General features: G+C 31.8%; 1 protein-coding gene across 1 annotated transcript; it reads right to left on the bottom strand.

Moving 5' to 3' along the window:
- Positions 1-510: 510 nt before the first annotated feature.
- LOC117177217 lies at positions 511-16906 on the bottom strand. The gene is made up of 3 exons (XM_033367766.1): positions 16799-16906; positions 1960-2064; positions 511-724 (listed from the first exon to the last, which is right to left on the bottom strand). The coding sequence occupies exons 1-3, from the start codon at positions 16860-16862 to the stop codon at positions 600-602; spliced, it is 294 nt and encodes a 97-aa protein (XP_033223657.1). The 5' UTR covers positions 16863-16906; the 3' UTR covers positions 511-599.
- Positions 16907-24681: the final 7775 nt, after the last annotated feature.

The following is a 24681-nucleotide window of genomic DNA, read 5'->3' as shown; positions in this document are numbered from 1 at the left end:
AGGCCTATTTAACTTATTTCAGCATATTTTGTAGTTTAATTTCTCTATTTATAACTCAATCTAATTATCAACGAAAAATAAAAACAAAAATGTTTGCTTGCTTTGGTTGGCCTTCCCGAACCTTTTGTTTGTTCAGCTACAAAACAGAAATCTGAATAATAATTAAAAGTAACAATATTTGGTAAAAATTGTCTAAAAAAATCTATAAATTATTATTTAGACGTATTAAAGTTAAATTTTTTTTTATTATTTTAATGGGCCTTTCAGTTTTTATTGTTCAAATCTGAAGAGCTTGTCGAAAAATTACAAGATTGAACACTACATTTAAAAAAAAAATCTGAATCGTGAACAATAAATATTTAATTTTGATGCTGTAGAAATTTTCAAGCTTTTTATTTTCTAACGCGTTTTTATTAGACACATCTTTTACTTTTAGATTATACAATTTTTTTTCGTAGGTTAAATAAAAATATTGGAAATAATTGGGCAATATTATTTAAATATTCATTTACAACAGGATTATACAAAATATAATAATTATTTTTATTCAATTTACTTCAAAATCAACAAAATATTTTTCCTGCTTTTTTCTGATTTTATCAGACTAAAACACAACAAATTTCATCATCTGCACAATCATTAGCCGTTTGTTGGAGTGTTGGGCTGCAAAAGTCCATGCACTGACCACCGAAGTGACGACACGCAGTCCTATATTCTGATTTAACTGAAAAAAGTACATATTTAAATTTCTGAAAATTTTAATTTTTTATTTTTGAGTTAATAATAAGAAAAACGAGCCGAAATAGCAGGAACTTTCCTACAGTGGATAATAATTAATTTAAAGCGCGAATATGCGTAAATTATTTAATATTAAATTCAATTGATTAACATGTATTGTTTATTTATTACTAATGTAATTCGCGGATTTTCACGGTCATGTTTTCAATTTTCAAGGTCAACAGAAGAAAAATATCCATATTTGCCTCAAACAAGATTAATTAATTTTCTACCAAAAAATACAATTTTTCAACAACAAAAAATTAATTTTTAAACGCAATAGTTGAATCTTCATTTAAAAGAGACAAATTTTTAACCAAATATATTTGTCTATTTTGTTACTCAACTCTAGTTTAATTTTGAATTGAAAATATTCCCTTTTAACCGAAAACGGAATATTTGTATATTTAGTTAATAAAGTTAATCTTTAACGGAACTCATTAATTTTCAATTAAAAATTTGAATGTTTAAATGGAATAGCTGGAATATAAATATTTAAATGGAATACTTGAATTTTCAACCGAGAAGAATTTTTAGACAAGAAGATTAACTTTTAAAAAGACCCATTTTCATTCAAATTGTTGAATTTTGAAATCGGAAATATCAATTTTTAACTAAAAACGAAATAGTTGTATTTTAAGTTCAAGAAAATTAATTTTCAACCAAACTGATAAATTTTACACTAAAATGATGCTTGTTCAACTGAGATACTTGCGATTTTTATGAAAAAGATGAATTTTATCCAAAGTAAATAAATTTTCAAGGAAGTAGTTTAATTTAATTTTTAAATAAATAAATGAATTCGTAATCTAAGAAACATATATACTTTACGACTGCAGATGAAGAAAAAATTACTTTTCTAAATTACTAAAATTATTTGAATAATGTAAAGTTCAATTTTGCTGTGATCAGAATTAAATTCCCGATTTTTAAAATTAAATTCCCGCTCGTTTCCCGTTTTTTTCTCGGGAAATAAAATTCCCTATATCCCGGAATTTCCGGTTAAGTCGCTAACCTGCCAATGTATTAAAATTTTAAAATAATAATTAATTAAATTATGTTGTTTTATCCACTGTAGGGAGGGACCCCTTAGAAACAGAACTTTAAAAAAATACTTTAGTTCTTTATTTTAATTTTCTGATATACTTATAAGCTAACAAAAAATTTAGTTGTATTACTTACCAATGGAACAACATGAATCTCCTGGAATTTCGCAAAGAATATTTGTAGTTTCGAGACATTTATCGGTGTACATGCAGTTTTCAGATGGACATTTTTCAATAGCAACTGCAAATTAATAAATTTCAAAGTAAAAAAAAATTATCAATAATAGAAGGTAATTTACTTTTTATTTATGTATGAATGTAGTTAAGAATGTTCTGAAACTACAGGGTGGTCGCAGGTCTTGAAAAAACTGAAAATCAGGTTAGAGTCAAAAATTAAAAAAAAATTATGCAAGTCAAAAATTTTCTTTGAGAAGAAATTTAATTAAATAAATACCAGGAATACTAAATTTACAACTTTTCAATAATGAATCGATAATTTGTCATATTTTCACTTGAAAAGTTTATAATATTATACATAATATATATTTTTTCATTTAAATTATTTTTAGTACTCATATATTTTTGGGTTAATTTTTGTATTATTCTGATAGAAAATTAAAATTTGCAGTTTGGAAATTCCAATGTTTTTTTTTTAATTTGCGTTTTAAACATTCAGTTTTTCGTTGAAAATTCATAATTTCACTTTGCAATTTATCGCTTCGGCTCAAAATGTGTCTTTTTTTATAAAAAATTAACCTTTTCACTTAAAAATTCGTCTTTTCGGAGAAAAATTCATCTTTGCAGTTTAAAATTTCAACTACTTGGTTAAAAATAAAATTTTGTTGTTGAAAATGAGTATTTCTTGGTAGAAAGTTAATCTTCCTGAATACAAATTTACCTTTTTTGTAGAAAATTTTTCTTTGTAGGTTGATAATTCAACTATCAACTTAAAAAATAAAATGTTTACTCGAAAATTCTATTCCTTTTAATAAAAAATTTTTCTGTTTTTATTAGAATCTTAAATTTCCTATTTTTGTGTGAAAAATCGATCTTTCTAATTTGAAAATTCAATTACATTTATCAAAATTCATTTACTTTAATGAAAATTAGTTTTTTTTTTGGTAGAATATTTTTCTTTGTAGGCTGAAAATTCAGCTATTAATTAAAAAAATAAAATATTCAGTCGAAAATGCTTTTGGTTGAAAAATTATTACTTCTTAATTAAAATCTTAACTTTTCTATTTTTTGTGAAAAATTGATCTTTCTAAATTGAAGATTCCAATATTTTTAGCAAAATTCATTCACTCTAATGAAAATTTATTTTTTTTTTGTAGAAAATTAATCTTCTTAGATACAAATTTATCTTTCGATAGAAAATTTTTCTTTGTGAGTTGAAAATTCAACTATTTACTTGAAAATAAAATATTCAGTCGAAAATTCATTTCCTTTTAGTACAAAATTATTCTTTCTTTTAATTAAAATTTTACCTTTTTTATTTTTTGTAAAAATTCGATCTTTCTAAATTGAAAATTTAAACAATTGTATCAAAATTCATGTATTTTTTTTGAAAATTCGTCTTTTTCGGTGGAAAATTAATCTTCCTAGATACAAATTGATCTTTTTGGTGAAAAAGTTTTCTTTGTAGGTTGAAAATTCTACTATTTACTTAGAAATAAAATATTCTGTCGAAAATTCTTTTCATTTGGTAAAAAATTATTCTTTTTTTTTTTTAAATCTTAACTTTCTTATGACAAATTGATCTTTCTAAATTACAAATTTAAACAATTGTATCAAAATTCATGTAATTCCTTGAAAATTGTTTTTTTTTTTAGAAAATTAATCTTCCAAAAATTTATCTTTTTGGTCGAAAATTTTTCTTTGTAGGTTAAAAATTCAACTATTTATAAATTAAAATATATAATAGTGTTATAAAAATAAAATATTCAGTCGAAAATGCTTTTCCTTTTGGTGGAAAAATTATTACTTCTTAATTAAAATCTTAACTTTTCTATTTTTTGTGAAAAATTGATCTTTCTAAATTGAAGATTCCAATATTTTTATCAATATTCATTCACTCTAATGAAAATTTATATTTTTTTTTTGTAGAAAATTAATCTTCTTAGATACAAATTTATCTTTCGGTAGAAAATTTTTCTTTGTGAGTTGAAAATTCAACTATTTACTTAGAAAATAAATATTCAGTCGAAAATTCTTTTCATTTGGTAAAAAATTATTCTTTTTTTTTTAAATCCTAACTTTCTGATGACAAATTGATCTTTCTAAATTACAAATTTAAACAATTGTATCAAAATTCATGTATTTCCTTGAAAATTGCTTTTTTTTTGTAGAAAATTAATCTTCCAAAAATTTATCTTTTTGGTCGAAAATTTTTCTTTTTAGGTTAAAAATTCAACTATTTATAAAATAAAATATATAATAGTGTTATAAAAATAAAATATTCAGTCGAAAATGCTTTTCCTTTTGGTGGAAAATTCTTCTTTTTTATTAAAATCTTAACATTTTTATTTTTTGTGAAAATTTGATCTTTCGAAATTGAAAATTTGAACATTTTTATCAAAATTCATGTATTTTATTGAAAATTGTCTTTTTTGGTAGAAAGTTAATCTTCCTAGATAGAAATTTTTTTTTTGTAAAACATGTTTCTTTATAGTTTGAAAATTTAACTATTAATTTAAAAAATAAAATATTAGATCGAAAATTTATTTCCTTTTGGTAAGAAATGATTATTATTACTTATTAAAATCTTAACTTCTCTATTTTTTGTGAAAATGACGGCAAATATATTTTTTAATCAGTGAAAAATTTAACGAGATAATTTATTCTTCAATTATAATTATTTTATGTAATAAAAATTTTCAAATTTCGATCGCAATTTTTAAGTTTATGAAATTGCTTTATTTTCATATTTTAATTCTGAAATCATTCCATTTCGATATTATTTAATACACGAGAAAATGATTCAATTAAATGATTTAAAATAGAAATGATACAATTTCAACTCTTGTTTAATGCATTTGTTCAATTTTCAAAATTTTAGTCTGTTTTTTTAAAGTTTAGTTTGAGAGCTTCTAATTTAAAAACTTTCAAATCAAAACCCTTTCTATACAATACTGGAGTTTTATACTCACAAAGATGATTTTTTAACCAAAATAGTCGAATTTTCAAATAAGCAAGATTGAAATTAAACCAAAAAGCGTTCAATTTTATACTTGAAAAGTTAAATTTGTAAGAAAAAAATTACTTTTCGTGAAAAATATTGTTATGGTTCCATAGTTGAGAACCACTCTAAACCAAATTGCCAGGAATATTTCCCCGTCTGTGTTTACAAAACATAAACCCATATTGGGAAAATCTTTCGGGTTAAATTGTCTTAGAGTGGCAATAAATAAGACGACCTTGCTTTCTCTCCATGAGTCATGGAAGGAAGAGAGTTGTAAAAACACACCTGGCGCATCTGCGACGGAAGGCTTCCCCGTCACGCGCCAGGTTTGTGAGCATGACTCACGCCGCGTCATCTCTCTCTCTTTTCTCTCTCTCTTCTTTCTCGTTGGAAAAGCGACCAGCGGTCGCCAACCCAACGTAACTAATACGTAAAGCGAAATCAATTCCCATTTTTTGAATAATTACTAATAACGAACAGAATTCCCATTTTATTTTATTAATAATACCCAGGGTTAGGGAACACAGGAGGATTAAGCATTGTGTATATATAGTTCCTTGTGATATTTTGTATTTTAATTTTACTTTTAATATAAATTTAGTAACGGTACCATACGTATATATGGTCTTGATTTTAACAATACCTTTTGTTTTTCTTGAAATTATAATTTAGTATATAATAGGTTTTATATTTTCTGTACCTTGCGATTTTTATTTTACCTTGTAGGACCGTATATTTTAAATTCATTACTCTTATATTTTCGCCTTTTGTAATTTTACCTTTTTATTTTATATCTTTTATTTGTAACCTTAACCTTTTAGTTCTGTATTTTTCTGTTAGGCGTTTTCCATTTCAATTTTTATATTTGTAATTTTGTCTCAATTCTATATTGTTAATTTCTTGTTTTGAATTTATATTAGCGTTTTTACTTGTGCTATATTCTCGAAACTTCGCGCGACGCGCTAAGTTGTCGCTAGTCTGAGCTCGAGCTGCGCGCTCAAACATGTCAAGAGTAGGGATGGACAGGGCAGTCGCTACGCCCCTCCATCAACAGCGCGAGTGGCCGAGAGGACCGCACCAATCGCCGGCCGGCCCGCCTCTCGGCCGACGGACATAAAAGCGGGTGCGTGCAAGCGTAGGCACGCACACACACAAGAAAGACACGGTTTGGTGCTCATGGTAGATTGATCGATTCTGATCTACCAGACTCATCGAATTGCTATCTGCATATGTGCTTTCGAGCAGTTATACTTTGCTGACGTAGTTTTTCTACCAAACTACAACGAATAAAAGTCGAATAAAAATCTTCTGCCCTTTTCAGGGCTATATTAAAAATGACCACCCTTAACCCTTCTTCTACCATACCCAAGCAACCTACTTGCGTACCTCCTGCTTTCTCTTAACCAAACCCTAAGAACCTCACCAATGAATAAATTTCGTTTATAATAGCCGGTCTTCGAAAAATTCTGGACTCTTATGAGGTCGCACTTGTCTCCAGGGTTGCCTCGACCTCAGCCATTCCGTCCGATGGCTCGGAAGTCAGGGACACCCTGCAATCCCAAGTAAATCTTGATTCCTCGCTCGATGACGCTTCCGATTTTCAGAAAGTCAAATCTAAACGCACTAAACGGAAACGCACTATTAGTTGCACTAAATCAACCAGCCCCTCGCAATCCGACGACGACTCTGCTTCTCGAGCTCATCGGATGGCGACGAATCCGCGACAAAAGAAAGAAGTCCTCCTCCAATCCGTGTCCTACGTAAAGAACTCTGGCCCAAAATCCACTCAGCTCTCTGTAAAGCTGACATTCCCATTCGATCTGCCAAAACCACCACTGACGATACAATAGTCTATCCTCAAACAGTTGATAGTTTCCGCGCCATCACTCCCAGACAAAACAAACATAAAATCAGTTATACCACCAACCAGCTTCAGCAAGGCAAAGACCTTATCGTTGTCATCAGAGGAGTCAACGAGCCCTTTACGGAAGAATATATCCTCGAAGAACTACAGAGTAAACTTCTCTCTGCGAAACGAGTCCATCGCATAAAAAAGGCGAAAAAATCTGGCACCTGCTTGTAGTTCATCTCGACCCATCCTCTCCCACATCCAAGTCCATTTTCGACATCAAACTCTTAGCTGGACTCAGCGTTCAAGTTGAAGCCAAACGAAAATCCAAACTTATCCCTCAATGCCACGCCACAGCATCTTGCCCCGCTAGAAATCAAAAAGATTCCACTCCATCCTATCTCACTTGTAAAGGCCTTCACTGGGCCACCTACCGTGGATGCCCTAAAGTTCCCCAAAAACCTGGATCCAAATCACCTTCAACTCGTCAACACCCTAAACCTAATCCTATTGCCAACCCTTCCCCCCTTCCTAAACCTCGTAGTGCTTCCAAGCCCGCTTCCTCTCAAAGGTCCGTCGCGAATGTAGTCTCAGCGCGTGCTCTATCGCAAGCTCAAAATCAGACCCAATCCTCTCCCATCACCGACCCCCTACGAAATCCACAACTACAGCAACTTTTTCGTGACTTCCTCTCGTCCTTCGCAGCTGCCCTTCAGCTCTCAAACCCCGGACGTTCATAAAGAAAAATTCACTATCCTTACCTGGAATGCTAACAGCATTTCGTTTCCAAAAGATTAGAATCAGTTCAACTTTTTAATGATGAATTAATCGATGTTGCCTGTATCACCGAAAATCATCTAAATTCTGAAAAGAAACTTTATATTCCTGACTATTCAGTATACAGCAAAGACCGTTTTTCGTCCAAAGGCAGTGGTGTGACGCTTCTAGTTCGTAACTCCCTCCGTCGCTCAGCCATTAGCACAAATTCTTCTACTTGCGAAGTAACTGGAGTCGAAATTCATCTTGACTCTGGTTCCCTTCGGATCCTCTTACTTCACTCCTCTACAAGATGTCAATGGCATATCCGAAATACCTAACTTCTTTAACACTAATACCCGAACAATGGTAGCTGGAACACCATAATCTGACTTTCAAGGCCCCCTCTGACCTCACTCACTTTCCTAGCTCTCCTAAGCACCAAACTGACATCCTCGACATCTTCTTAACAAAGAATAGATTCATCGTCAAAGACCCCCGAACAGTTTCTGAACTGAGCTCGGACCACAACCCAGTACTGTTAGAGTTATCGGGTAGCCTCGAACTCTCTCCTCTGACAAAATCTAAAATCGATTACCTCCATCTCAAATATATTTTCGAAACTTCTTCTATTAAATGCTGTCAAATCCGTTCTACTTCTGACCTGGATGCAGCTGTTGAAGCCCTGACAAAAGACATCCAAAACACTGTTCAGCTTGCCTCCTCAACCCACCCCACTTATAGACGTAAAACCAAACTCCTATCCGCCACCCACAGCCTTATTCGTGAGAAAAATGAAGCCCGCAAACATTGGCAGTCTTTCCGTAGTCGTAAACACCGCTAGCGTCTCAACTTCCTTCAAAGAAAACTTAAATCCTTTCTCGAACCCATCGATAAGTCCTCCTTCGACTCCTTTATAGCCGAAGTCGAATTAAATCCCAAAAGATGCTGGAAAGTCATGAAATGCCTTCGTAATAGAAAAACCCCACTTTCTCTCTCGCCAAAGACGACCAATCTTTCTTTTTTGATCAGAAAAAAGCAAAAATCTTTGCAGAATCTCTCAAAGAGCAATGCTCCCCCTTTCCCAGTCTCGATAATTTCCCTGACTTCCACGAACATATCTCCAATACTGCACGAAAATTTCACGGTTACAGACACACATTTCATTCCCACCACACCTAAAGAAGTATCCGACGTAATCCGCTCCTTGAAAAGCCGCAAAGCTCCCGGCAATGACTACATCAGTAATAAGGTACTGGAAACTCTTCCCCGCAAACACATTGTAGCCATTTGCAACATTCTCAACGCAATGATGCGACTACAATACTTTCCCCTGGCCTAGAAAGTAGCTATTGTAATCTTTATCCCAAAATCGAGTAAATCTCTCAGCTCAGCATCCAGCTATCGACCTATCAGTCTACTTTGCACTCTTAGCAAACTAGCTGAAAACATTAATCTCTCACGTTTCGATGATTTTGTCTCACAAAACAATACGCTGACGATGTTGGTTTTCTCCATTCCTCCAAGGTCATCAGTCATTGCTCCTCCCGTCTTAACAGATTCACTCCAATAGTTCTCGACTGGTACTACAGATGGAGATTTAAAATCAACAAGTCAAAATCTGAAGCTGTTTTCTTTTCTCGACGACAGCGCAAACCCCCTAAACTCTTTGTAAACTCTTTCCCTATTGAATGGAGTGCCACTGCAAAATATATCGGCGTCATTTTTGACAAAAGACTCACTTGGTCGAAAAAAATCCACGCTACACGCAACAAAGCCAATGGGGCCTTTATTTTACTAGAACCCTTCTTCGATAACCCTACAGTTTCTCGAGCCACCAAAGCTCGTGCCTTCAACGCTATAATTAGAAGCATTTGTACCTACGCGATACCTATCTGGGGTTCTGCCACCCCAACTCGTCTTTCTAAATTAAATAGCACCTATATGCGCCTTCTCAACTTCGTTTTAAACATTTCTTGGTTCATCCGCAACAAACAAATCCTCTCGGAAACCAAGTTTCCTTTCATCATCGATGCAGCTCGCACTCACGCAGCAAACCTTCGTTTCTCAGTGGCCAGTCACCCAAAGCCCTAAATCAATTCACTCGCAAATTATGCGAGTAAAATTTCCGACCGTTTTAGAAGGCCCTGCCTTCTAGTCTCGCCGCCCTAATTTAACTCATCCATCTTTCTCTCTCCGTGTTTCGTTTCATGCGCGAGTGTCCTTGCTGTACTAACTGCTTGGATCACCAAATTTCGGTGTTCCCTCTTTTTCTATTAACTTGGTTTATAACCTTCAGGGTTGGCAACCAAACGGGGTGGGGTTTTAGTCGGCAGGCACTCCGGGCGAATCCGACACTACCCACTTTTCTTGGGTTTCTTTTAAAAGATTCCCCCTCTTCGGCCCCTCAAAAAAAAGCGTAGGCACGAACTTCTATTCGGGCTTCCAGTAGGGTAACCTCAGTCCCCTGGTCGCTTTCGGTACTTAGTACCACTTTTTGAGAATAAAGTTCTTTTGATATCGAAAAAAAATCCAGGTCTCTCTTTCCTTTCTCTCTTGATAATTCACCCTTCATTCCTTCACTCCTCTCTTTCTCTCTATCTCTCTCTCTCTCGTGGTCGGTATGCTCTTAGCAGCCCCGCCTTCAACTCTTTTCTTACTTAAGGGTCGGTACGCTCCTTGCAGCCCCGCCTCTCCGCTTTCCTATCATTCTAATTTTTCTGGGTCGGTACAGTTGCTGCAGCCCCGCCCTCTCTTGTCCTATCCACTACAGGGGCGGTAAGCTCTCAGTAGCCCCGGATCCCTCTGTTAAATTCTTGGGGGAGCAGTACGCCCTTCTTACGGCCTCGATTCCCTGCTCTCTCTTTTCCTCTTCCTGCTCCTCCTTGCCAGACGTATGCCTGGCAAATCTAGAAATCCCCGTCTTGACAAGCGCACCCGAGTCCGCCGTAGCTTAGCCGCCCTCCGCGACGCCCTCCAGGCTTCCGGCTTCCCACAAATGGAAGCCTCAGACCCTTCTCTTCCTCTACCTCCTCCCACAATCCTAAAGCCATTGTTCGCTCAGTAGTTCTCCTTTTGGATTCTTTAAAGGTCCACTTCGTTCGGCCCTCGACTTCTTCCGCCGCTTCTTCGGGCCGTCTGGAGAATTCCAGACGTTACGAAACTCCGGCTGCCTCGTCAACAGGCACCCCTTCCCCTCGCAAGCTCTTTCGCCCGGACGATAGTGATGATGACGATGTCATCATCCTATATGAGAAAGAGTTTCTGCACTCACCTCTAGAGCCGGCAAAGCGACCTTGCCGGGAGTCAATTTTTAACTTAAAATATCAATTCTCTACCAAAAATGGTATAATCCAATTTTATCTTACATAAATTAATTTTGAACTAACTATAAAGGAACTTTCAACAAAATAGTTGAATCCTCAATTAAACAGATGAATTTTCAAGGAAGTGGTTTTATATTTCTAACAAAATACATAAATTTTCAAACAAATAATTCCACTTTTAACTAAAAAAGATCAAGGTTCAGTAAAAAATATCAAATTTTATACAAAAATAGAATAATCCAGTATTTAACTTTAGTTGTAATTCAATAAAAAAAAATGAAATTTTCTACAGATTATTTCAAACTTTAACTAAAACAGATGAACTTGACACCAAACAGTGAAGTTTTAACAAAAAATATGAATTTTTAATCACAAAGATTAATTTTTATCAAAGAAATTTTCCTAATAAATAACAGAATTTTGAAGAAATTGTTTATGTAAGTTGTTGCCTTTAGGGTCGGGTGAATTGAAACTAATTAAGTTGTTTCAAACGTTTCAGCACACAATGGTGGCCTATATCAGAGAATTTTATTAAATCTATGAAAAGTACACAATATCTTATAAGTGCGCAGTTTTACAATTGAAAGCAGCATTTTTTTATTAATATCTTGGATGTGAACTAATACAAAATGAAAATTACTTATTTTTAAATTAAAATTTTGTTTCATTTGATTAAAAACTGTTTGTAAATCTTGCAGTAATCTTAAAACATTATTTTATTTTAATGAAGTGCAATTGATGAGAAAGAAATACCAATGTAATCGAGAAAGCTTTGTCATCAATTTTTTATTTAATGAAACCATTTTTAATCGAAAAAGTTGTTTACAATTGATTTTTCAGTGACATATATGTAATTATATTACATTTTGTTATTATTTTATTCCTTTTTTGTTACTTTTCAGATGATCTATTTGTACGAAAATTATTATTATAAATTTTAAGAAACTTTATACAGATGTTAATTGTTTTCAACTAAATTAATTTTTAATACAAGAACAACATTATGAAAGGTATTTAGAATAAGATAGAATTCACTTAAAATCAAGCAGGTTCTATACATTATTTAGTGGAATCTCTAAGCGATAAAAAATTTTTTTATAGTAAATTATGCAAGACGTTTTTTCCCATATAAGACAATAAAAAGTCGAATTTGGTCATCTATCTTAAAAATAATATAAAACAGATTAATTTTTTACCCATAAAATTAATTCCCTACAAAAGACGATTAGTTTTTAACCAACAATGATATACTGAAAACTTTCCTTAAAGACATTAATACATAGTTGAAGTTTCAAACGAACAGATGAATTTTCAATCAAGAAGATTAATTTTATATAAAAAAGACGATGTTTAAAACCAATAATTGATTTTTCAACACAAAAATATCAATTTGTAATTCAAAAATTAAATTTTTTACCGAAAGCGGGAGAATTAAATTTTTAGTTGAAGAGTTTAATTTTTAACAAAAAAAACGGAATGTGCAACTTAATAGTTTTTTTCTTAATCAACTAAAAAAGATCAATTTTTAACTTCAAATATCAATTCTCTACCAAAAATGGTATAATACCATTTTATCTGACATAAATTAATTTTGGACTAACTATAAAGGAACTTTTAACAAAATAATAATTGAACCCTTAATGAAGATGATGAATTTTCAACCGCGAAGATTAATTTCCATGTTTAAAAAGATGGTTTAAAAAAAATTATATTTTTAACAAAAAAAGATCAGTTTTTTTTAAATATCACTTTTCTATCAAAAATGGTATAATCGACTTTTCTCTTAAATAAATTAGTTTTTCATCAAAAATGAATTTTTCATGTAATAATAGAATCCTTGAAACAAAGATGAAATTTCAATTAAGAAGTCTATTCTTCTACCAAAAATAAAGAATTTTCAATAAAATTCTGAATTTCTAAATACTGCATCAAAACAGATAAATTTGTTTCGAAATAGTTCAATCTTTAACGAAAAAACGTCAATTTTAAACTAAAAGAATTAATTTTCTACCAAAACAGAAAAATTAAAAAAATGTAATTATTAAGTACAAAACGTCAATTTTCAATTTAAAATATAAACTTTCGACCAAAAATAATAGAATCGAAATTTCTTTTAAAGATATTTGTTTTTAACAAACTGAAAATGATTTTTCTTAAATAACTCAATCCTTCATGAAAAATATTAATTTTCAACCAATTACACAAAATTACCAAGTTTCTACAAAATCTAGAAAGTTTCAAACAAATATATGATTTTTATCTAAAAAAATATAATTTTTTAACCAAAAGTAATATAAATAGATTTTATCATTATAGAAATTAATGAAAAAAAGAAATTTGAAAAAAATATTTGAATTTTCAATCAAAAAGGTTTTTTTTTGAACCGAAACAGATGAAGCCTCAATCATGAACTAAATATTGAACGAAAAATTAAGTAGTTCAGTTTTTAGTTAAAAAAATCATTTTCAACTTAAAGAAGCGCAATTAAAAAAAACTGCGTTATCCACCAAAACAGATTGCAATTAAAAATATCAATACGTTTTTAACCAAAAATGGAAAGTTAATTTTCAATTCAATAAATTAATGTTGAAAAATAAAGAATTGTCAGAAAAATGGTTGAATCCCGAAATTAGCAAGAAGAATTTTAAAACAAGAAGATTAATTTTATACTAAAAAAGACGAATTTTTAACAAAATCCATAAATTTTCAAACAATTAGCTAGATTTTTAATTAAAAAGATTAAACTTTGATTTTAAAAATTATTTTTTCCACCAAAAATTTCATAGTTTAATTTTCGATTAAAAAAAATTAATTTTCAACAAAAAAAAGTGCTATAAAAATTATTTCAAAGGAGATCGAATCCATTTACCATTAGGTAGATTCTGCAATTCAAGTCTTTGAATCGATCAGGAAGGAAATTTTGTTGTTTTTAGATTAAATTTTAAGAAAACTACTTTTTGGTCATAAAAAAATTCTATGTTCAAAAGATTATGAATTATCTTTGGTTAAAGCTCCTTTGCTCAGGACTCAATTATTTTGTTTAAAATATATATTTTTTGTTTTCATTCGTCTACCAAGTTAAATGTTAAACTAAATGAGTAAAAATGGATTTTTTTTTTGGGTTGAAGATTCATCATTTTAGTTAAAAATTTAATTATTTTGTTGAAAATTCTTTCTTTGGTTGAGAATTAATATTTTCTTTTGAACATTTCTCTAATTGTTTTAAGGTTGAACGACCTTTTAAAAATTAATTTTTTTGGTAGAAGATTAATTATTTTAGTTAAAAATGTATATATGGTTAAAAATTTAAAAATTTCTTGAAAAGAATTTTTCTATTCAATTCAGCTGTTGTTATTTTAAAATAATCATATTTTTTAGTTTTTGCTTGAAAATTTACCTACTTATTTAAAAGTTTAACCATTTTGTTAAAATATTATATTTTTTGATGAAAACGTGACTATTTGGTTGCAAATTCGTTAATTTTTTAAAACTGAAAATTAAACTTTTTCATTTTCAATGTAAACGGCTTTGTTAAAAATTTGGCTTTTTAATGAAAGATTTGCATTTGACAGCGAATAGTTTAAATTTTAACCAAATAGTTAAATTTTCAACCTACAAATATAAATGTTAAACTGGATGGCCAAATTTTCAAAGAAAAAGATTCATCTTTAACCAAAAAGAGTTGCATTAAAAAAAAGAATTCTCAATGAAAACGTGGTGGTGGATATCTTAAAACAAAAAGTAAAGATTTTCAACAAAATATTAACATTTTTAACCAGAGTTGAATTTTCGAACCCGCATGTAAATTTTCAACAAAGTAGTTTACTTTTTAACCTGCAAATATGGATTTTAAATAGAAAATTTAATATTTGATATTTCAACGAACGCAGATGCTGCCAAAAGATGCTTTGTAAATTAAGGAAACGAATTTTCAATCATAAAGATTAATTTTGTATAATAGATTTGAATTTAAACCAAAAATAGCAAAGTTACTTTTTTACACAGACAATTAATTTATTTACGAAAAAAAGGATTTTCAAAAAAATAGTAAGTTTTTTAACCAAAGAGATGTATTTTTAACTGAAATTATGAATTTTTCAACTAGAAAGACGAATTTTAAACAAATAAAGAATTTTCAGTTAGGAAATAAAAAAATTTGTCCCACTTCTTAAAATTTTAAGTGAAAAGACTATTTTTCTGTAAAACAGTTACAACAACTTTACCCTCCATCTACCACCATCAACCAAATTTTTTACAACACCTTCACCCCACATGATAATTTTCCAAATAGTTATTTGTTGAAAGTGTTATTTTGAATAAAATATTTCATTAATTTTAATGTAATTTAAAATATAATAATTATTATTTTAATTTTAAACAAAATATTTATGTTTTTCATAAACTTTAATGTGATAAGTCCAGGGGAAAGTAGGAGACTTAAGTAAGCCCGATAATAAAAAATTGACAGAAATTTGCCTTACAAAGTAGTGTAATGTTCTTAATCAAAATAATGAAACAGTTATTACTAAAAATTTTATGGCATTGAATGCATGAACTAATGTTGGGTAGAGTTAACCAAGATTTTCAGGGAAGAATTTACCAAGTGACAACAAGCTTATTTCCGATTTGGGCCAGATGAGGCACACAATTTTGTGGTTGTTAAATTGGGCCCCGTCTAGAGCCCGACTTAACAGCCAAGATTGCCAGTAGATGGCGCTCCATTAATTTCGGGGACTAAAGTGGGTTGACTCCAAATCGCCCAATTTTCAATTAAAAATGTCAAGCGTCAAAAATATTTCCATTAATATTTGAAAAAGTGACAAAATAAGTGGGAAAAAATGCCAAAAGTGAGCACAAGACGAATTCGTAGGTATAGTATACTTCAAAATATTCCTGAATTACGTGTTGAATACTATAATAAGTAAATTTATTAAGAATGTTAAGGTGAAACCTAACCTCGAAATGAGGTTATTTATTTATAAGAAAAGTAGCAAAAGTAATATTTCATTTGTTCATTTTCAATATAGAAATTGAAAGCAACTTCAATTTAGAAATGAAAACCAAAAATATATTGCAAAATACTTAAATGGTTTATCATACACAAATGCTGGTTGTTATGTTGCGTCGTTTGTCTTTTTCCGTTTGCTCGAAAAAAAGTGTCTGACATACTTCAATTTTTTCATATCGTGATCTGTTAGATAACCTGATATTTATATTCTCAAATTTCAGTTAAGGAGGTGATATATTCGATTTAAATATTATTTTTATTTAAGAATCCCTTTCAATTAAGAATAAGAAAAATAAATTATTATGGGCCCGATCGGTGCCAGGTATGGTTATCTCTGGGCACAGCGCTTGGGCTCCGATCGGGCATCGCGTTTCATTTCGAGTCTGGCCCCATCTAGATAGCCTGATTTGGGCCAAATTCTGTCCAATCTGGCCCCGATCAGATCCAAATTGGAATTTCTGCACGGGTTGGAATAAAATAGTTCATTTTCTACCTAAAAATAAAAAATTCGTTGAAATCCTATTATAAAAGATTAATTACAGTTTCAGATACAGAACTCATCGCTTAGTATCTTGTATCATTTCATATTAATATTTTGTAACATTCATTAAAGAATTATTTGCATTGAAAATTTTAAATAATTAAGAAAAATAACAGCGATTAAAAATACATCGCTAAATGATAATTAAACCATATGTACATATAATTTTGAAGAATAATATGTATACATATTTAAAAAAATTTCGTATTTTAATGTATTTTCTAAATGAAAATTTCACTTTTTCACAGTTTCGCGTTTAATTTGTTTATTATTTTATCTATATCAATTTTAATTGAATACTGCAAGTTAATTACCTGAATGAATAAGGTAGATGCAAAACAGAATGGCTGATAAGTGTGACAACCTCGCGATCTTCATTGTTGACAGTTTGGTGACTACGGTTCTTGACAGTCGAGAATTCAATGTGACTTTCTCGTTCGCTGCCATTATATAAAAGCGCGCTTCCATACGTTTTAAACATACAAGTATGTAAAATTCTTAGATGGTATTGGTAAATGAGTGACGCTTGCTTATCGTGCATGTCACTATCAGCTGCCTCAACATTATAACTGGCTTTATATAAAAATTGTATTTTCGTTTTGTTATTGAGAAATTACTACGCGTATTATACGTGTGAAATGAAACTATTTTTTTCTTAATAATTAACCGTATTATACATGTGAAATGAAATTATTTAGTTTTTTTATCTTTGCACTACTTTCCAACTCGATTTTTGGGTGAGGGGTACATTGACTTTTTTTGTAAAAAAGAAATAGAAAAATGTGGATAACATTAATTTTTTGTTGAGTCTATTGAAAATTTATAAATTATTGAAAATTTAAAAATAATTTCAATTAATCAAAGGCTTCTATTACATTTCAAATATTATTTCAGTCTAAAATATTCCATTTTTAAACCATTTAATCTGAAAAAATTGAATTAGGAAAAAGAATAACATTATAAATAACTATTTATGATACATTTATGCTTTTAATTAACAATTTAACATTTTACCAAACGATAATTTCTAAACGTTGTAAGACTTTCAAAGGGATAAGAAAGATTTGAACTTAATCCAGAAATATTTTAAGATATTAAAAATTTTTTTTTTAAATTCAATATATATTTCCAGAAATTTAATAGATTTTAAAGGATTTCTACAAATTTCCGAAGATTTCAAATGATTTAACGGACTCTTAAGAATTCAAGAACATTATTTATATTTTAAAATCACTTTAAAATCTTAAAACTTATTTAAATTCTACCGAAATTTATTCAAAATTATTTAAAATCCCTTAAATTTATTAAAAATATCGTGAACTCTTTTAAATAATTCGAAATCTTTCGAAATTCGATTATAAACTTAAAAATTGTTTTAATCAAATAACTCCCGTTAAATCTCTTAAAACTCCTGAAAATCTCTTTAAATACATAAAAATGTTTTTAAATTACATGAAGGTCCTTAAACTCGTTTGAATTGTTGAGAAATTATTTAAAATTTTATGCTATATTAAATTGATTGAAATGCCAGAAAATCCCTCAAAATGACTAAAAATATATTTTTAAATTCATTTATAAACTCTAATCTTTATTACTTCGAAAGAATTGTTAAATCCCTTCAAATTATTTTGAAATTCATTAAAATACTTTTAAATATTTGAACATATTTTGTAATTACACAATAATACAGAATTTCTCGAGAGGAAAATATGTTGTTTTTTAAAGGATAATAAAAAAGTTTTAATATCACAATTTTTGGTGCATATAAATTTTGTCAGTTTAAAAGAAAATTCGATCTCTTTAAGTTTCAAGGTTCTGGAGTAGATTTTTTTAATATATTTTTAATGTTTCCCATTTAAAATTATTATTTAGTTTGAAAGTTTGTTTAGTATAATTCAATTTATTCAATGATTTTATAACAATTCGCCTAATAAGCTTCAAGTTCAAATTATAATTATGTTCTGCTATAACAATTTTAACTTCTAGAATTTCAGAAGCTTCAATTTTGAAAGTTTCAATTTATTTTTCGATATTAAATTGTCAAATCTTGATCGCTTTGAATGTATAATTGTTCAAATTCAAAAGTTTGCAATTTTTAATTAATACATTTTGAACACTTTTAAGTATAAATAATTTCCAATGATCTAATCTTGAAATATTAAATTTTTAAGGTTTTAACATTGCCCTATTTTCTAAATTTTTAATCTGAAATCATTCAATTTCATGATACTTCAATTCAAAAGAAAATTGTGTGAAAGGAAAATCTATTTCTTCAGACTCTGTGGTAAGTAATTTCGAGTTATTTTTTGTGGCACATAAAAAACTCAATACAAAAGATTTGAATCTTTTCTACCTTTTTCTTTTGACTTTTCTTCTTGTGTATTTGATACCTTTTTTGGGGGGTTTTGGATCTGGGTTCTTTATAATTACCTTTAAAATCTTAGCGCTTGTTGGCATTTTTCCTTTTGCTTGCAGCAAAAAAGAAAATTAAAAAATTCTGCGGAGAATATGGAGCTTTGAATGAGAGCTTATGCAGAAGCAAAATAGAATGAAAATATCTTTAGGAGGGGCTACGTAGAAGCTAGTAAAATAAACAGCCGCAATGTAGGGACAATACTTCCACTTGGAGCGTCAAAGTAGGGCCTATATTTCGACTCGGGAAAGAGTAAGTTTAAGAGATACTTCGAAGTCTTCCCGAGTCGAAATATAGGCCCTACTTTGACGCTTCAAGTGGAAGTATTGTCCCTACTTTGCGGCTGTTTATTCTACTAGCTGCGCCCTCGAGACAGATACTTTGTTGTTTTCTCTAAAATTCCATCACCACAGTTTGTGAAAGTAACAGTTAAATTGGTTTTAAATAATAAATATTGAACTGATCACATAGAAATGGGTTCAACAGGAAAGAAGTTTGCCCTTATCTGGTACCACAAAAAATAACTCTAAATTAGTTACCGCAGATTCTGAAGAAATAGGTTTTCCTTTCACGCAATTTTCTTTTGAATTGAAGAATCACGAAATTGAATGTCAGTTAAAAAATTTAGAAAATAGGGCAATGTCAAAACCTTAAAAATTGAATATTTTAAAATTAGATCATTAGAAATTATTTAGACTCACAAGGGTTCAAAATTAAATAATTCAAAATTGCAAACTTTTGAATTTGAACAATTATAAATTCAAAGCAATTAAGATTTAACAATTTTAGATTCAAAACTAAATTGAATCATTCAAAGTTCAAGCTTCTCAAATTCTAGAATTAAACATTTTTATCACAGAGCAAATTTATAATTTGACCTTCAAGCTAATTTTTAAACCAATTTATTTCCTACGATCACTCCAATATTCCTGATACATTCACTAAATATTCTCATACACTTATTCCTCCAATATTCTTGGTATTCTAGATATTCTTTGCCATCTCAGATATTTTTTTTATTTTTCAAAATATTCCGAAATGTCCCGAAATATTCACAAAAATTCTGACATATTCTTTAATTTCCCTTTGTACTCTACACGTTTTTAAAAATTCCAAGTTATTTAAAATGATTCTAAAAATTGTCAATAAATTCAAAAAAGTTTATGTATTATTGTGTAATTACAAAATATGTTCAAGTGTTTAAAAGAATTTTAATGGATAGCAAAATAATTTAACAATTTCTTTCAAGAGATTTCAAAGACTTTAAAATACTTTGTATGAGTTCAAGAGATTTTTAGTCATTTTGAGGGATTTTCTGGTATTTCAATCGATTTGATATAGGCTAGAATTTGTAATAATTTTTCAAAAATTCAAAAGAGTTTAAGGATCTTCATGTAATTTAGAAATATTTTTATGTATTTAAAGAAATTTCAAGGTGTTTCAAGGGATTTAACGGGAGTTATTTGATTTAAAAATGTTTTACGTTTATAATCGAATTCCAAAGTTTTCGAATTATTTAAAAGAGTTCAAGATTCTTAAATATGAATAATGTCCTTGAATTCTTTGAAGTCTGTTAAATCTTTTGAAATCTTCAGAAATTTGTGGAATCCTCTAAAATCTATTAAATTTCTGAAAATTCATATTGAATTTTTTTTTTATCTTTTAAAATATCTTGAAATATTTTTGGATTAAGTTTAAATCTTGATTGAGCACATACAATATGTAACAATAATTTGTAATATTTCTAAAATCTTGGTGTAGTTTCCGAGAAAACATTAAGTTTAAGAGTATATTAAACTTTTTTTTATTTAAAAGGATTTCTAAAGTTTCTAAAGAAGACTGAAATATTTTAAGACCAGTTTTAAAAATTTTCAGAATCAATCAAAAAAATATTTCCCACTAAAATAGATGAACTTAAAACTTAAGTTTTCAAGCAAAAGGGACGAATTTTAATTTAAAAAATTGAGCTTTCCAACTAAAAGTGATATTTTTAGGCCCATAAAATGAATTTTTAAAACAACAGTTGAATTTTCAATCAGAATGTTTATTTTTAACTAAGAAATATTGCTTTTTACCATAAAAATGACATTGCAATTAAAAAAAACAAATTTAAGCCTAATTAGTTGAATTTTCGACAAGAAGGAATTAATTGAACAAAAGAGTTGAATTTTGAACAAAATAATTAAATTTTTATTAAATTATTTGAATTTTGAAACAAATACGTAATTTTTCAATTCACCAAGATGGACTTTCAACAAAATACATACAATTTCAACAAAAAATAGAGAGAAAACAGAGAAGATTCATTTTCTACCTAAAAAGAGGAATTTTCCATGAAATGGTTAATTTTTAAACAAGAAAGATACATTTTCAATTAAAAAGTTGAATTTGTAATTAAAAATGATAAGCTTGAAACTATAAATGGAATTGTCAAAAAGTTAAATGTTCAACTAGAAAGGTTCAATTTAAACCATAAATACAAGTTAATTTTTAACGAGATTTTTTAACAAAATAATGAAATTTTCCTCATACAAAAAATTCTGATCAAATGAATTTAAAATTCAATCCAACAGTTGAATTTTTAACCCAAAATATGATTTTTCAACCCAGAAATTTGATTTTCTACAAGAAAATATGAATTTTGAACAATTAATTTAAATTTTAATCAAGAAAGATGAATTTTCAACCAAAGAACTGTTAACTGATACCGTCTGAATGGTGACCAGCTAGTGCAAGGTTGGGGAGGGGGGGGGGGGGGGGGGGGGGGGGGGGGGGGGGGGGGGGGGGGGGGGGGGGGGGGGGCAATTGTCCCACTACCGATCTTGAACTGTTGTACGGTGACCGGCTATCGGTGATGCACCATCGACCTTGAGGGATTGCTTTCTATCGGAGAATAAGCGTCGATTTGTCCTATAGATTTGGACTGTTTGAATCAGCTCATGGGGAGGGGGGAGGCTCGTTTAACCTCGTTGTGTTAGAGTAATTTATTCTAGGCCGAAAGGCCGCCTCACGAAGAAGTGTTGGCTGGTGGGGCGCTAACGTACTGTGACAGGTTCACCAGTAGCAGCAGCCTACCTGGCGAGTAGGCGCATTGTCATAACTTTAATGAAGAACTGATATGGCGCGTTGGAAACCCAGATAACAACGCTGATAGGAGGACATCTTATCGACGCGGGGCTTTACCGAAGGCGGTGATATTAGCGATGATGAGAAAGATTCGGGAGAGTCGTCGGCCGCTAGAAGAAGGGTGTCGCCGCTGGAACTGCTAGCGTTGGGTGAGGCTGTGATAACTTTCGGGGTAGTTGCGGTGAGGTCATTACGGTAAAGCGAGGGTCGGCACAATTGTAAGAACCTGAACGATCTATGGGGCCCGACGCGAGTTTCACCGGGGTAGGTGATGGAGCAGAAGTCGCACGTACAAACAAAATTGACGCAGAAGGCAGTTCTTGAGCGGGCATTTTTATCAAACAGCTCGGTAAATTATCGAAAGTACTGGTTGGTCGGGTGCAGGAAAAATAGCCTGGACGTCGTGGAGTCGAGTGGCGCGCTCACTATCTCGGAAAATTGAAATCATCCACCTGTGTGGCTGGAAAGGGAATGCGAGGATCCCGGAAGAACTTGGGGAGTCGCAGTGTCCCGGACGACGAACAAGTTTTGAGATAATTCTCGTTACACGGGTCGGCGGTACCCGGTAGACTTTCCTTTATCACCCATAGAAGGGGACGTGTCGGCGACGAAGCTTCGGGTACTACAACCCTGAAGTTCCGAAACATCCTCGTTCGCGGCTTCTGCCGCCCGGCGGCGTCGACGATCTCGGGTCCCTTTATTAGCGCTTTTGACCACCCCTCAGCATAGGAAGTGAAAGGAACGTTAACTTAAAGATAGAAGATAAAACGAAGATGTGACGCGACCGCGGTGATAACGGAACGAACCGAGCGCACGGTACAGACGTTATTGGCCCGACCTTATTCGCTGGGTCAAAAAAAAGATTAGAGAAAAAGAAAGGAAAGTAATGCGAATCGCGAGCGCGGAACCAAACGCGAGGCGCGGGACTGGGGCCGGAAGGCCTGACCCTTTGCGCAAAGTTTAAAATAAAGACTTAAATGCGAGAGTTTTAAGCTGATTACGAAACGCGAAACTGGGCGCATGGGACTGGGGCCGGAAGGCCTGACCCTTTGCGCAAAGTTTAGAGGAGGAACACAAAATTTAAACACATAATTTTAAACTAGTTACGAAGCGCGAAATTAGGCGCACGGGATTGAGGCCGAAAAAGTCTGACCCTTTGCGCAAAGTTTAAAAGCGAAATTTAACGCGGAGACAAAATCTTAAACCTAAACCTTGTTATAAGCGATGACGGAAATCGAGAAAATTTAAAATATGAAAATGGACGATAATAGAACACACGACAGAACAAAAATTAATCAAAAACTGGTGAAAACAAGAAATAAACGAACGAATGCGAGATAGGTAAATACTTGTGCGTCGCGTACCGAACTATGAGTCTTGAGTAACTCCTGAATCCCCTGGCAGCGAAGGAGGATAGGTAATGTCACTTTAACTGTAAAAAAGACTGGGAGATGGATTGGAAAAATCACTGACGTTTATTACTCAGATATGGAGCGCAGGGCGGACGCTGCTACTCCAGGCCATTACACGAAAGCGACTGCCGATAGTCTCGCTCGCTAGAGACACATTGACTTGGCACGGAAGCTCGCGGCAGCAGTGGGAGCGGCTGCTAGCCTTCTTATTGGTCGAACGGTCGCACTGGAGTCGCAACCTGAGAGGTGGGGGCCGCCAGCCAGGCCCGCTAGCCCGGAGCAGTGAAGCTAGGTCAAATAGAAGGGTTGTTCGGGTTATTCGTTTACAATCGATCATCAATTGTATGAAATTATACCAAAAATCACTCAGAAATTTTACAGCCGAACAACCACTCTATTCCTTACTTAAAGTCAATTGAAATCTGTACATTAATTTCCTGTGAATAATAATCGCTTGTCGCTTCGAGTTTCCCCAAAGCTGATCGGCCCTTTTTTTTATCCTAAAACATTTAGAAACTCAAAACGTATTTCCAGAATGCTGTGTATTTCTGTCGGTTGAGCTTCGGTGCACTGGTCTGCGCGTCCCAAGAAAAGGTAGAGAAGAAAAGAGAAAGTGAGAGAGATAGAGAGAGAGATAGGGGGAAGAGGGAGGGAGAGAGGAATAGCTACCGCTAAAAGGGAAGAAAGGGCGCGCGTGAGAGAGAAAGGGATGAACACTGGCGTACGCGCCTGAAGCGCCGTGAAAGTTGTTGGCGGGAAACGTAACAAGGTAGCAGCGCGTGATCTTAAGCGCGTTCATATGCGTCCGGGGAATTTTCCGGCTCTCCAGGCCACTTTGGGGAGACGAAGGGTTCCGAAGGTATGCGATGACTCACTTAGGGTGACCAAACTCGTCGTTTACAAACACTGTAAAATCAACACTTTGTCACGTTGGACCTTCACTCAAGTGGCCTCTCGGGAACTTGAGTGGAAAAGTCCCGTAGACTATTGTTTGATTTTCCGGGGTTTTCAATATAGCCATTTGGCTTACAACAATTCCACCCCTTCCCAGATAGAGTTTGCTTACCCTCAGTCTTCATCATACCCTACGTGTAAACGCCTATCCCCTAGATAATTGACCATAAACAACTATTTTTTTATGAATAAGAATTAGCCTAACATTGGCAACACGCGGCGGCTACTTCTAATGCTGTATCTACAAGTTAGCTTGGGTGCGTCTCGGCAACCCACTACCTTTCGGCAAGCC

This window comes from Belonocnema kinseyi, chromosome 7 (genome assembly GCF_010883055.1).
Source record: "Belonocnema kinseyi isolate 2016_QV_RU_SX_M_011 chromosome 7, B_treatae_v1, whole genome shotgun sequence".
Lineage (NCBI taxonomy): Eukaryota > Metazoa > Arthropoda > Insecta > Hymenoptera > Cynipidae > Belonocnema > Belonocnema kinseyi.
This window is presented reverse-complemented; position numbering and strand designations above follow the sequence as displayed.

Bases quoted from the DNA above. Each gene is read 5' to 3' on its own strand.
- LOC117177217 (XM_033367766.1), bottom strand. From the start codon at position 16,862: ATGAAGATCGCGAGGTTGTCACACTTATCAGCCATTCTGTTTTGCATC. The intron at 2,065-16,798 runs GTAATTAACTTG...ATTAATTTGCAG, and splicing joins CATCTACCTTATTCATTCAG to TTGCTATTGAAAAATGTCCA. The intron at 725-1,959 runs GTAAGTAATACA...TACTTTTTTCAG, and splicing joins AGATTCATGTTGTTCCATTG to TTAAATCAGAATATAGGACT.